Raw genomic sequence first — 14,455 nt, 5'->3', positions numbered from 1 at the left:
CAAAAACAGATGCAAACTATATATGTCTTAACTGTTTTTTTTATTTTTTGTAAAGACTTATACATTGAAACAGGAGAAGGCAGTGGCACCCCACTGCAGTAATCTTGCCTGGAAAAACCCATGGACTTCCTTACAAGTTTCATAAAATTTACCAGTAAACTCATCTGGGCCTGGAGTTTTTTTAGGAAAAGGTTTTTGCTTATGGGTTCAATTCAATAAATATTGGATTACTTGGGTCTTTTATTTCAACTTACCTTAGCTTTGGAAGTTGTAATTTCCAAGGAATTTGTCCATTTATATTTTAAAATATATAAAATTGTTATAAATATATATAAAGTTATATATGTCCATTTCATATGAACAATTAAATTTATTGTTCAAAATATTCCCTTACTGTCCTTTTACTGTTATGTAGGATTTCTAGTAATGTTCTCTCTTTATGATTCCTGCAATTGACTGATAATTTGTATTTTCTCTCTCTCTTTCATCAGTCTACTTAAGGATTTATCATTGTGTTGATGAGTACAAATGCTTAGTTTTATTAATTTTTATGTTTATCTTCTATTTCATTTAGTTTTCCTCTGAGCTTTATTCCTTTCCATCTGCTTACTGTGGATGTATTTTTACCTTCTTAGCTATAACCTTACATTTTGTAAATGTAAATGATTTACATTTTCCTTCTTTTCTAACATGAGCTTTCAAAGTTATGAATCACTTTCTAAGCTCATCTGCATCCCACAAGTTTTGACATGTATTATTATTATTATTATTACAGTTTGAAATGTTTTTTAATGTTCCTTTAATTCCATTAAGGTCTTGGAAATACTAAGATTTTGATACTTGGAAACTTATTGTGACTTATTTTATGGACCATTACATGATAAGTCTTGGTGACTGTACTGTGTGCACTCATAAAGAATGTATATCCTGTGGGTGTTGTGTGAGTGTGTTGAAAGAACTGTCCATCAGATCAAGTTGGTTGGTAGTGTTGTTCTTATCTTACTACTTCTAGTTAGTCTGATAAATTTAATGATAAAGGCATTCTGCAGTCTCAGTTATGATTGTTAGTTTGTCCATTTCTGTCTTTAATAATGAAATTTTTACTTTAGGTATTTTAAAGCTCTGTTATTAGGCACATACACATTTATTTTTTATTTATTTTTTTAATTGAAGTATATTTGATTTAGTGTTATGTTTAATTTCTGCTATACAGCAGAGTGATTCAGTCATACATACATGTATTGTTTTTCATATTCTTTTCCATTGTGGTTTGTCACAGGATATTGAATAGAGTTCCCTGTGCTGCACAGTAGAACCTTGTTATTTAAGGCACATACACATTTATGATTATAATATCTTCCTGGTGAATTAACTCTTGTATTGTTCTGAAATGTCCCTTTTATCTCTAGTAGTTCTCTTTTTCTTAAGTCCCTTTTTCTGATATTAATATTGTTACACTAGCTTTCTTATGCTCACCAGTTTCATGGAACTTCCCTTTCCATCCTTTCATGTTTTATTTATTTTTTCTATGTTTTTATATTTAAAGCCTATTAAGTCTCACTTTTGTATACAGTAGGACAATTTTTGTCTTTTAATTGGAATGCTTACACTATTAAATTTAATGTAATTATCAATATATTTGACTCAGGTCTATGATTTTCCTATTAGATCTTTGTTCCATTTCTCTTTTGTTCTCCTTGCCTTTTTGCCTTCTTGGGTCAATTGAAATTTTTAAGTTTTAGCATTCCATTTTGATTTTTGCATGTACCATTTTAAAATCAAAGAATAATTTCAAGAAAATCTGATCACCTTATTCAGCAGTGTCTCTCATCTTTGTTCTGCCAGGATAATGAAAGCTCTGGCAAATGCTGGAGTCCCTGTCCCCAAAGTTCTTGACCTTTGCGAAGACTCAAGGTAATGTTCAGATTTATTTTTTCCATTGTATATTCAAGCTACAGAAAAGTCCATGTATTAACTCAAATTCTAGTTTGCTAGAGTAAAGACAAGTAAAATTTGAGTAGAAAAGAGATTTTATAGCAACCTCTCCTAGAGAGGTTTAAGTTATCCTGAAAGATAAATGCCTGCTTTTGTGAGAATTGGTAGGAAGCATCTTTTCTAACATTTAAAGAGCATACGTCCATCTAGCTTCATGTTGTTTGTTTTAATTAATTTTTTTATTGTGGGCTTTCTAAACTGTTTTTGAATTGCATTATAATATACTTTCTGAGTCTCTTTTTTCCTGATTTTTTAATTATTAAAAATTTGAAACATGCACAGAAGTTGAAAGAAGAAAAAACAGTACAGTGAGCACCCATTTACACTTCATCTAGATGAAAACATTGGTTGATATTTTGCCACATTTGCTTTCTATGTATGTGTGTGTGTGTGTGTGTGTGTGTGTATATATATATATATATATATATATATATATATATACGTATATGTGTATATGTAAGTGTATGATATAGATAAAATAATTTTATGGAAATAGTTAATAATTATATAAACATTTTCTAATTTACTATTTTGATAAATAATTATATAATTGTTTTATAAAACATATGTATGTAATTATTATTCACTGAACCTTTTGAAGTAAGTTGCAGACCGCATATATCTCCTAAGAATAAAGACATTTTCTTTCATAACTCCAGCAGCAGTATTACACTTAAACTAAAAATAATTTAAATTTTTAAGTCAGGATGAATATTTATAACAATTTTCAAAACAACTTTTCAGAGTACTAAACTGATTTCTAGTAGTGACAAAAAGATTGATTAATGACATTTTGGTGTGTCACCTTAATACTTTGGGGTGTTGTGTATGCCATTCATCTGAATAATGATGAAAATAACATCAACAACAAGAAGGGATATTTATCAGACCCTCATGGAACCAGACACATATGCCAGGCATTCCCTGTATATTGCTCCCTTAATTCTTATAGATATTCTTTGAAGCTTTATAGACTGAGTAAAAACAGTGCTCAGAGAGGTTTAATATGTTCCTCAGGATCACAATTCTAGGAAGGGCAGAGGTGGGACTTAAGCCTGGTTCTGTGTGACTCCAGACCTGACCCCCCACCCCTTGACCCAGCATGCTGCTTTCCTATATTATCACAATCCCATTCCGAGTAGATTCCAAAGAGAAGAGAGGCATGCTGGCAAGGAAGTGTAGACAGGGATGTTTATGTGTGGCTTAGTTTGGGGAAGGAGTACTTCTAACTTCCACTTATATGCAGAGGAAAAAGGAAGTTTCCAGTACTCTGGGTCTGGACTCCCACCCAGCACTTAGAGCTTACACACAGGACAGAGCAGTGCCCTAACAGCCTACCACATCACAGGCCACTGAAACACCCTGCTTGTGTCCCTCCCAGTGTTGTCGGTACCCCCTTCTATCTGATGGAATACTGCCCAGGCCTCATCTACAAAGACCCCTCTCTGCCAGGCTTGGAGCCCAGTCAGAGGCGGGCCATCTACACTGCCATGAACAGAGTCTTGTGCAAGATTCACAGTGTGGACCTCAAGGCTGCGGGCCTGGAAGACTATGGGAAGCACGGTGAGCACGGGGCCCCTTGTCTTCTGTGCTGATGTTTCCCCACTGGTCCTCTGCTTTCATAATTTTTATTGTGCCAGGGTTTTAAGGCAGCATTGGTAAATGTGAGGTGGGCTTGTTAGCGTCCTACTTGGAAATCCACTTTCATTTTAGTGGAGGTGTTGTTTACCTAGATGTTTTGTCCTGAGATAAATCCGTCCATGGACTATAGAATCTCTTTTCCCTGCAAATTTTATCTCACTGTATTCTTTTTTCTGATACTGACTGGCCTAAAGTACTTAAGATATGTATTTTCTTCTCCATTTTTTACCATTTCCTCTAAATATTCTTTTCAACAAGGGTAAATTTTTTTTAAATGCCATTGTACCATGGTATTTGTATAATTTGTTGCTGCTCTTTTCTTTCTTTTTTTTTTAATTGTCTGAGAGCTCCAGTTGTTACTCATCCTTGTAAGCACTTTGTGTTGTCAGGATTTCCCTTTTCCTTTTTTTTGGAAGTCAGTTGTATTGAAAGGTAGCATTTTATGAATTTTGACAAATGCACACAGTTTTATAACCACCATCACAACTGTCTCCGTGCTTTTGCATGCAGATACTTTAGCATGAGCCAAAGAGTTTCACTTTTCCCTGCAGCATTCAAAATTATCTGACTCTCAATGCATTCCTGACCATGGTTAAAAAGAATCTCAGTAAGCTATATTTTGTTCTTTCTCTGCTTTTACTAAAGCATGCCTATTCCTCTAGGACTGTATCAAATGCTGCAGTATGTATCCAATGTACATCAACTTCCTGACATATTTTTACCAAATTTCCTAAAATTCTATCACTCTGTAGGCACATGATGTAAGGCCTCAAAACTAACCCTTTGAGAAACTTTGCTACCAAATAGCAGGCTTGCTGACTTCCCAGTCACAATAGAGGGAGTTCTCTACCCTTTCCACTGGTAGCCAGATCTGTATCAAATGCTAACTTTTGAACAGAATTTCCAATTTAGTGGGGTTCCCTGTCTTGGTGGTCTCACTGGAAGATATTTATAATAATTTATTTGTTGTCTATCCAAAATTTTGAACTGTGGTGTTGGAGATGACTCTTGAGAGTCCCTTGGACTACAAGAAGATCCAACCAGTCCATCCTAAGGGAGATCAGTCCTGGGTGTTCATTGGAAGGACTGATGTTGGAGCTGAAACTCCAATACTTTGGCCACCTTATGCAAAGAGCTAACTCATTTGAAAAGACCCTGATCCTGGGAAAGATTGAGGGCAAGAGGAGAAGGGGACGACAGAGGATGAGATGGTTGGATGGCATCACCGACTCAATGGACATGAGTTTGGGTAAACTCCAGGAGTTGGTAATGGACAGGGAGGCCTGGCATGCTGCGGTTCATGGGGTCGCAAAGAGTCAGACACGACTGAGCGGCTGAACTGAACTGATCCAAGATTTCACTTAACTGAGCATCTTCTATTTCATCTGGAGCCCTAGTTACTAGTAAAAGGGCCAGTAGGCAAAGACAACAGATGTTGCCTATATTGATCTGTTGTTTCAGGATGGAAGGAGCCCTGGAACAGAAGTTAGGTGCTGATTTGTGGGGTGACCTTGGGCAAGCCTCATTACTTTATCATAGTTTTCTCAAGAATAGAGGTTGAGTGAAAAAGCCCTGCCCTGCCTGTCTCACAGCGTTGATATGAAAAGCAAGAGATGGCACCTGTTCCAGTGCTGTGAATGGACAGTCTGTCGCATGAAGCAGCGGGCAGTGTGACATCCCATTGCACAGTGAAGAGAGAACAGTTTAAGGAGGGCTCTTCTATGCGCTGAGTGGATCCTTTGCCTTTTAAAGTGGACCGTTCTGATATACTTTCCACTGATGTATTAGGTTGACAAAGAGATGAAGCAGAAATCTGGTCTGATTTTATATAATTCAGGGTCAGGCTCCTGGGCCGCTGGCTATGTCTTGAGGCTTATTACATAAAGCAGCTTCCTCAGATTTTACAATCACTGGTCCAGCTACAGGGCCATCAGATACTCTTTTCAAGTATCCTGTAATTTCTTAAGTTATGTTAGGAATCCAGCTGCTGGGCAGGGCACAGGCTGTGTATAGCTAATATACCATTTGTGTACAATTGGTACATTTAAATAAAATTAATTTATTTGCACACATGAAGAATATCCCCAAGAGGATGCCTAAGAAATTGGTCACGTGGTTTGCCTTTGGGGAGAAAGGGCTGAGTGGCTGGGCAGGGGATTGGGGATTTATTGTACACATTTTTGTCACTTTAATTTTGAACCAGGTGAATATATGATTTATTGAAGAGAACAAATATAAATTTGTAAGGCAAAAAAAGCACATAAACATGATTTCTGATGAAAAGGAACTTTTGACAAAGATCCCTTTAGGTCCTATCTAGTTATCATAAAGAAACTTTCCACCAAGAATCTGTAGAGAGCAAAATTCCCTTTTCTCATCCCAGAGGGCAGGCTACTTTGGGGAGGAAGGGTGTTTGTGCCTTGGCAGGCCTGCTTGAGGCCAGTGGCCAACAGAGCAGAAACACAGGGACAGCTGTACCTGCTTCCCATGAGAAGGGAGTGTGCACAGCGCTGGGGTGGTGTGTTCATGGGGGGATGGGGGGACATCCTAAATCCACGTAGGATATTAACCTAAGGGGCTCCTTCCACCAAGGTTCAGCTCCTGGAGGCTTTAGTATTTGATTTCTTAGGATAATTTTCAAACTTACAGAAACATTCAGTAGTGCTGTGAATAACTATATGCCTGTGACTGATTTTAAGAATGACTAACTTTTGCCATATTCATTTATCTCTTTCTGTATTTATCTGTCTGCATGATTAAGAGACCTTGACACTTGACTCCTAAGTGCTTCAGTATGCATTTCCTAATAATAAGAACATCCCCCAGCACCATTATCACATCCAAGAAAATTTAGCATTTTCTCAGACTATCTAAGACCCAGTCCATATTCGATTTCCTCATTATTCCTCTTGTATCTTTTATAAGTGAGGTTTTTTGGTTTGTTTTCCAAATCAGGATCTGATTGAGGAGTCTAAAACAACCCCCTCACCAATTTTTTTAAATGAGTTTTTAAAGGTACCAGGTAAGTGTATTATAGATTTATTTTGATTATGGTTTCATTTACTGCTGACTTCTACTTCCTGTCATTCTGAAAACTGAAAGTTAGTTCTCAAGGCTTGATTTGTTTTGGGTTGAATTCCTGTGGGTTTTGATCACGCCTCTTACAGCTCTGCTGGATCATTCTAATGACAGGTGAATGGATGCTCCAAGTGTGCAGCTGACTCCACGGAAGGAGCCCAGTCTCTCTTTCCTTGTCCTCAAGCTCCTGGGAAACATTTTTCTCCCAGATGAGGGGAGAGGGCTTGACTTAGAGCATGGACCTGGTATGTTGTTTATTATTAATAGTGACAATAATTGTCATTTGACAGCAATGACGGTGACAGTAATAATGGCCCTTATTCATTGAGTAGCCTTCTGTGTTTGGCATGTTATATATGGATTTCACTTGTCCTTCACAATGGTCCTAGGGAATATAGGTATCAGTACACCGATTGTAGGGATGAAGCAATGGAGGCTTAGAAAGGTTAAATCATTTGAAAAGCTTAACTGTGAGACAGGTAACTCCAGAACTCACTTCTAGTCTATGGTCCCATAACTTGCAAGTTCCTCAACTGTGGTAACTCTGGGTTTCTTAATAAACAACTGAATAATAGCAAATGCTCATGTATTACTTACTACATGCTGGGAACAGTTGCAGGGGCCTTACATATTTTATCCTCCCAACAACTCTAATGAGGGCCATCTCACTGATGAAGAACAAGGGCATGGAGACATAAAGTAACCTACCTGAGACCACATAGAGAATGGCAGGGCTGGGAACCAAACTCAGACCATCTATCCCAGAGTCCATGCTCTTAGCCAAGCACTGTCCTCTAGCTAAGAAAGGATTTATTAAAGGCTGTTAGCAAGCTTACAGGATCTCTGAGAGGGCCAGAGATCAGGCTCAGAGGGCTGTGTGGCTGGGAACAATGCCCAGATCACACAGATCCAGCCAAGACAAAAGAGCAGTGGCTTCCACGCTGAGGGAGCAGGAGCATCAAGTGGGAAATTCTCCAGTCATGGGATGAAGATGCCTCAGACATTACAAAGGGTTTCACGCAGTGGTTGATTTCTGAAACCTTTGGAGTTTGTTGAAATGGCACACCATATTCTAATCTTCTTTCCCTCAGGGGACTATCTTGCGCGTCAGGTGCAAACATGGATCAAGCAGTATCGAGCCTCAGAAACCAGCACCATTCCAGCAATGGAGAGGCTCATCGAGTGGCTGCCCCTCCACCTTCCCAGGCAGCAGCGGACCACAGTGGTGCACGGGGACTTCAGGTCGACTCGGCATGAGGAGGGTTGATATTTAAATGTGGAAAATGATAGGAAGGGCATTTGAAGGGGAAAGAAGCAGCTGGTCTTGCCCCAGTTTACTGCTGACAACTATCCATGCACAATTTTCTCCCTGTGCATGGCCTTTAAGGAAGGGTTTGTCAGGTTTGACACTGTTGACATCTGGGGCCTTTGCCACAGCAAGAGTTAGTACCACCCCCAGGTCCAAAGGCACAAGCACAGGCTCCAGTTGTAACTACTGCAGGACAACTGCCTCCAAAACTGCATTGCTGTCAACAGCCACAGCAATGATTTTACTCATGAGTCTACAGTCTGGGGACAGGATGGCTTGTTGGAGTGACTTTAAGGCCAGGGGCTGAAATCGCCTGATGGCTCACTCACACATCTGCATGGGGACAGAGGAGAGCTGGGCTCCCTGAATCTCTGTATATCTATGGTTTCTCAACTAGTCTCTTCAGTATGGGGCTTCCCAGATGACTCAGTGGTAAAGAATCTCCCTGCCAGTGCAGGAAATGCAGAAGATGTGGGTTCAATCCCTGAGTTGGGAAGATGTCCTAGAGGAGGAAATGGCAACCCACTTCAGTACTCTTGCCTGGGAAATTCTATGGACAGAGGAGCCTGGTGGGCTATAGTCTATGGAGTCGCAAAGAGTTGGACACGACTAACTGACTGCACACACACGTACTCTCCAGTATAGTAGCTTCTGGGTAGCTGGACTTCTTACCTGGTAGCTCAGGGCTGCACAGGTGTGTATTCTGAGGGGGGAGGGCCAGGCGGGAGCTGATCACCTTTTCTGTCCTTGTCTTGGGAGTCACTCGGCACCACTTCCACCTGCATCATAATTGTTAGAAGTGACATGCTTCCAAAGGTGAAGGATTAGACTCTTCCTTTTGTGGCAGGAGTGTCAAAAAATTGCAGACCTGTTTTAAAACCATCTCAGGGAAGGAGAATTACCAGAACCTGGATACTGTCTCTATGTGGCGAGGGCTGCCTCACCAAAGCTGTGGCCCTTGGGAGAGGAACACAGCTGTCCCTTGGCCTTGTGCTGAGAGGGGGCTGGGGAATTAATATGCAGGCCCCCTTCCCATTGCCTGTTGGTATCCCCATTGGCTGAGCCAGAGGGCAAGGGAGGTGGTGGATGCAGCCCATGCAGGCTCCTGGGCACATGGGGCACAGAGGGCTGGGAAGTGTGTTTGGAGGGGCCAACAAAATAAACACTCAGCATGGAACACTCCCCAGTGGTCAGTTTTCTTAGTGCTGTCTCCATTCCTTGTGGTTCCTTCAGGCTGGACAACCTGCTATTCCATCCGGAAACTGCCGAGGTGCTTGCTGTCCTGGACTGGGAACTTTCTACTTTAGGTGACCCCCTTGCCGATGTGGCCTACAACTGCCTGGCTCACTACCTGCCATCCGGTTTTCCCATTCAGCCAGGTAGGAACTGCTGCTGGGGGAGTGGGGATGGAGCCTCCTCCATTCTCAAAGATTTGGGCAAACTCAGCTGAAGTAGTTGGTGATTGGGCTCCTTCATGAAATTCAGGTATTTAGTATTTCTTTTGGAGAAGGCACTGGCACCCCACTCCAGTACTCTTGCCTGGAAAATCCCATGGATAGAGGAGCCTGGAAGGCTGCAGTCCATGGGGTCGTGAAGAGTTGGACACGACTGAAGCGACTTCACTTTCACTTTTCACTTTCATGCATTGGAGAAGGAAATGGCAACCCACTCCAGTGTTCTTGCCTGGAGAATCCCAGGGACGGGGGAGCCTGATTGGCTGCCGTCTATGGGGGTCGCACAGAGTCGGACACGACTGAAGCGACTTAGCAGCAGCAGCAGCAGTATTTCTTTTACAGTATCATTTTTAATGACAGCATAGGATTTCATTGTTAAAGAATTAACTCATTCAAGGCATTTGGTTTGATTTCTATTTGGGTATTTGTTTCCAGTTGGTTCTTTTTTTTTAATTCTTACTAACTTCCCTGTGCTTCCACAAAAAGGGCAGTAAATATCTGCATAGTAATATCTTTGCCTGTATGTAAGGTATACTCCTAGGATAAATTATTGGAACAGAATATTATATGCTTCTGAACCATCAAAATGTTACAAATGAAGAAAATCAGTAAGATTTTTTATCCGTTGCAGTTATCTTTTTCATAATTTGGTGAGATTTCTTTGAATACCATTTTTTATCAAATGACTGATAGAAAATAATATGCATCCACCCTGACCTGTGGTCCAGATGGAACCTGGAGGCCCCTCATTACTTCCTTTACTGCCAGTTTAGTCCAAAACTTTTAAGAACCAGGTTATGAATAACAGCTTCATGCTTGGATTCCAGACATCTTAAAATGATGACCTATAATCCTTTGAACTAGTTGTGAAACTTATTTCCAAGGGACAAGATGATTTTCAGAATTCAAATATTGGGAGCCACAGGGGAGCTGAGGTCATTGCCTAGTTCTGGCTCTGTTGCTTCAGGGTTGAGTGACTGTGATTTGACTGAGCTGGGAATCCCTACTGCAGAGGACTATTTCAGGATGTACTGTCTTCACATGGGGATCCCTCCTATTGAGAACTGGAACTTCTACATGGCTTTCTCCTTCTTCCGCATCGCTGCAATCCTGCAGGGAGTCTACAAGCGTTCACTCACAGGTAATGGGAGCCTAGGAGAGCTGGCCTCAGGGTTTGAGTCACAGCCAAGAGGCTTCTCTCCCTGAAACCCTCTTATGACCAAATTACAAAGTCCAGTTAATTCAACCATTTGTCAGCAAGTGTATATCATATGTTTTTAAGAAATATTTAGAATTTTTTTTTTTTAATTTTATTTTATTTTTAAACTTAACATAACTGTATTAGATTTGCCAAATATCAAAATGAATCCGCCACAGGTATACATGTGTTCCCCATCCTGAACCCTCCTCCCTCCTCCCTCCCCATTCCATCCCTCTGGGTCGTCCCAGTGCACCAGCCCCAAGCATCCAGTATCGTGCATCGAACCTGGACTGGCAACTCATTTCATACATGATATTTTACATGTTTCAATGCCATTCTCCCAAATCTTCCCACCCTCTCCCTCTCCCACAGAGTCCATAAGACTGTTCTATACATCGGTGTCTCTTTTGCTGTCTCGTACACAGGGTTATTGTTACCATCTTTCTAAATTCCATATATATGCGTTAGTATACTGTATTGGTGTTTTTCTTTCTGGCTTACTTCACTCTGGATAATAGGCTCCAGTTTCATCCACCTCATTAGAACTGATTCAAATGTATTCTTTTTAATGGCTGAATAATACTCCATTGTGTATATGTACCACAGCTTTCTTATCCATTCATCTGCTGATGGACATCTAGGTTGCTTCCATGTCCTGGCTATTATAAACAGTGCTGCGATGAACATTGGGGTACTCGTGTCTCTTTCCCTTCTGGTTTTCTCAGTGTGTATGCCCAGCAGTGGGATTGCTGGATCATAAGGCATGTCTATTTCCAGTTTTTTAAGGAATCTCCACACTGTTCTCCATAGTGGCTGTATTAGTTTGCATTCCCACCAACAGTGTAAGAGGGTTCCCTTTTCTCCACACCCTCTCCAGCATTTATTACTTGTAGACTTTTGGATCGCAGCCATTCTGACTGGTGTGAAATGGTATCTCATAGTGGTTTTGATTTGCATTTCTCTGATAATGAGTGATGTTGAGCATCTTTTCATGTGTTTGTTAGCCATCTGTATGTCTTCTTTGGAGAAATGTCTATTTAGTTCTTTGGCCCATTTTTTGATTGGGTCATTTATTTTTCTGGAGTTGAGCTGGAGGAGTTGCTTGTATATTCTCGAGATTAGTTGTTTGTCAGTTGCTTCATTTGCTATTATCTTCTCCCATTCTGAAGGCTGTCTTTTCACCTTGCTAATAGTTTCCTTTGATGTGCAGAAGCTTTTAAGGTTAATTACGTCCCATTTGTTTATTTTTGCTTTTATTTCCAATATTCTGGGAGGTGGGTCATAGAGGATCCTGCTGTGATGTATGTCAGAGAGTGTTTTGCCTATGTTCTCCTCTAGGAGTTTTATAGTTTCTGGTCTTACATTTAGATCTTTAATCCATTTTGAGTTTATTTTTGTGTATGGTGTTAGAAAGTGTTCTAGTTTCATTCTTTTACAAGTGGTTGACCAGAGTTCCCAGCACCACTTGTTAAAGAGATTGTCTTTAATCCATTGTATATTCTTGCCTCCTTTGTCGAAGATAAGGTGTCCATATGTGCGTGGATTTATCTCTGGGCTTTCTATTTTGTTCCATTGATCTATATTTCTGTCTTTGTGCCAGTACCATACTGTCTTGATAACTGTGGCTTTGTAGTAGAGCCTGAAGTCAGGTAGGTTGATTCCTCCAGTTCCATTCTTCTTTCTCAAGATCGCTTTGGCTATTCGAGGTTTTTTGTTTTTCCATACAAATTGTGAAATTATTTGTTCTAGCTCTGTGAAGAATGCTGTTGGTAGCTTGATAGGGATTGCATTGAATCTATAGATTGCTTTGGGTAATATACTCATTTTCACTACATTGATTCTTCCAATCCATGAACATGGTATATTTCTCCATCTGTTAGTGTCCTCTTTGATTTCTTTCACCAGTGTTTTATAGTTTTCTATATATAGGTCTTTAGATTCTTTAGGTAGATATATTCCTAAGTATTTTATTCTTTCCGTTGCAATGGTGAATGGAATTGTTTCCTTAATTTCTCTTTCTGTTTTCTCATTATTAGTGTATAGGAATGCAAGGGATTTCTGTGTGTTGATTTTATATCCTGCAACTTTACTATAGTCATTGATTAGTTCTAGTAATTTTCTGGTGGAGTCTTTAGGGTTTTCTATGTAGAGGATCATAATAAGGTACAAAACTTTTTAAAAGTAAAAACACATAATAAGAACTCAATCATATAGAAGAATACAAAATCGTTTTCCATTTTTTTCAGCATCACTCCTCAAAGATGAAGCTAAGTTAAGGGTTTTGGGCCCCAATTTTTCTCTATATCTGTTGTCTCTCCTCTCTGTCTCTCTCTGCAAGTTTTATAAAAGTGTGATCATTTTACATGTTATTTTTTTAGTACCTTGATATAAAATTTTTTTATCCCAAAGAATTTTTATGAAATACTATGGATGGCATCACCGACTCAATGGGCATGAGTTTGGTGAGTTCCAGGAGTTGGTGATGGACAGGGAGGCCTGGTATGCTGCAGTTCACAGGGTTGCAAAGAGTCGGACATGACTGAGCAACTGAACTGAACTGATTGTGTGTGTGTGTGTGTGTATATATATGTGTGTGTGTGTATATATATATATATATTTATATATTATGGTCATATATATGTATTTGACAACTATGTAAGGCAAATTCCTTATTTTTTTCCACTTAACAGTATTTCACTGAGACCTTTCCATGTGAGTATGTATAGACATCATTCATTTTGCTTTCTGTAGTACATTCCATTGTATGGATATACTGTAATGTATTTAACCAGTTACCCTATTGATGTATCTTTGGATCGTCTGCAGATTTTCACAGTCACATAGTGGTTGGTGGACATCTTTTCTTACTCATATTTGAATATATCTGAAGGATAGATTCCCAGAGTTAGAATTTCTGGGTTAAAAATTTGTGTATTTAAAATTTTTTAGATGTTGCCAAATTGCCCAGTGAGGGGACTGTTGAAGAAGAAAAAAAGATTACTGTATTTTCTTTGATGATCCTCTTACATATATGGGAAAATACTTTATTTAACCAGTGTTTTCTAGATTGTATCTTTAAAGTTTGAACTTTTGAGAAGAAAAGTTTGGCTACTTAGAACTGATGGTTCAATATATACATGTGTCACCTATGGAGTGTTCATATATATGCAAGTATGGCACAATGTTACTGTGCCAATTTAGTTTTCATTCTGAATTCTGTAAGGTAGACACTGAAATAATCTATAGCCTAAATTATTTAAGAAGGTATAAAGACAGATTAAATTTTGTTTCCTCTGTAGAAGGAAAGCAATTAGAAAGCAGGAAGGTAGAATCTCCCAAAAGACTTCCCCAAAGACTTAGCAATAGTGACTGGGCCAGTAGCATTAAGTACCTATAATCATCCACATTATAATCTATAAATTCCATTCTTACCAAAAGGACCCAGGCCACGTTGGAGAAGTGACTGATTTCAGGTCTAGGGCAGAAAATCCACAAGATGAATCTGGAACATCTTCCTGTACCAGAAAGATAGGAGGTTGTTGATTATGAAGGTCATATTTAACTGTCTCAAGAGTCCACTTGAATAGGCTCCCACTTGCTAATGACAGGAAACTTTGAGCACCAGTAAGGATGAGAGCTGGAATGGATGACACACATCAAGTATGTTTAAATCCATGAGTAAAGAGTGATACTCAAAGTCTCACTGCTGACTGTGGAGGCTGAGAGGGAAGCAACCCATTATTCTGATAATTGGTAAATGAAGGGGAAAACGTTAAC

The 14,455-nt window shown here is 39.5% G+C and overlaps 1 protein-coding gene across 9 annotated transcripts in view; it reads left to right on the top strand.

Moving 5' to 3' along the window:
• ACAD10 (acyl-CoA dehydrogenase family member 10) overlaps positions 1-14,455 on the top strand; it is a 52,588-nt gene that overhangs the window by 17,205 nt on the left and 20,928 nt on the right. For 8 of the 9 annotated variants that reach the window (XM_044930188.1, XM_044930189.1, XM_044930190.1 and 5 more), the window contains 5 exons: positions 1,846-1,914; positions 3,377-3,558; positions 7,806-7,956; positions 9,257-9,402; positions 10,445-10,618. In XM_044930188.1, the coding sequence (XP_044786123.1) occupies positions 1,846-1,914; positions 3,377-3,558; positions 7,806-7,956; positions 9,257-9,402; positions 10,445-10,618 (722 nt within the window). The remainder of the gene's footprint in view (positions 1-1,845; positions 1,915-3,376; positions 3,559-7,805; positions 7,957-9,256; positions 9,403-10,444; positions 10,619-14,455) is intronic. The other variant, XM_044930192.1, reaches the window with a different exon arrangement.

Source organism: Bubalus bubalis, chromosome 17 (genome assembly GCF_019923935.1).
Source record: "Bubalus bubalis isolate 160015118507 breed Murrah chromosome 17, NDDB_SH_1, whole genome shotgun sequence".
Taxonomy (NCBI): domain Eukaryota; kingdom Metazoa; phylum Chordata; class Mammalia; order Artiodactyla; family Bovidae; genus Bubalus; species Bubalus bubalis.
The sequence above is the reverse complement of the archived record's forward strand: the minus strand, read 5'-3'. Positions and strand labels throughout refer to the sequence as shown.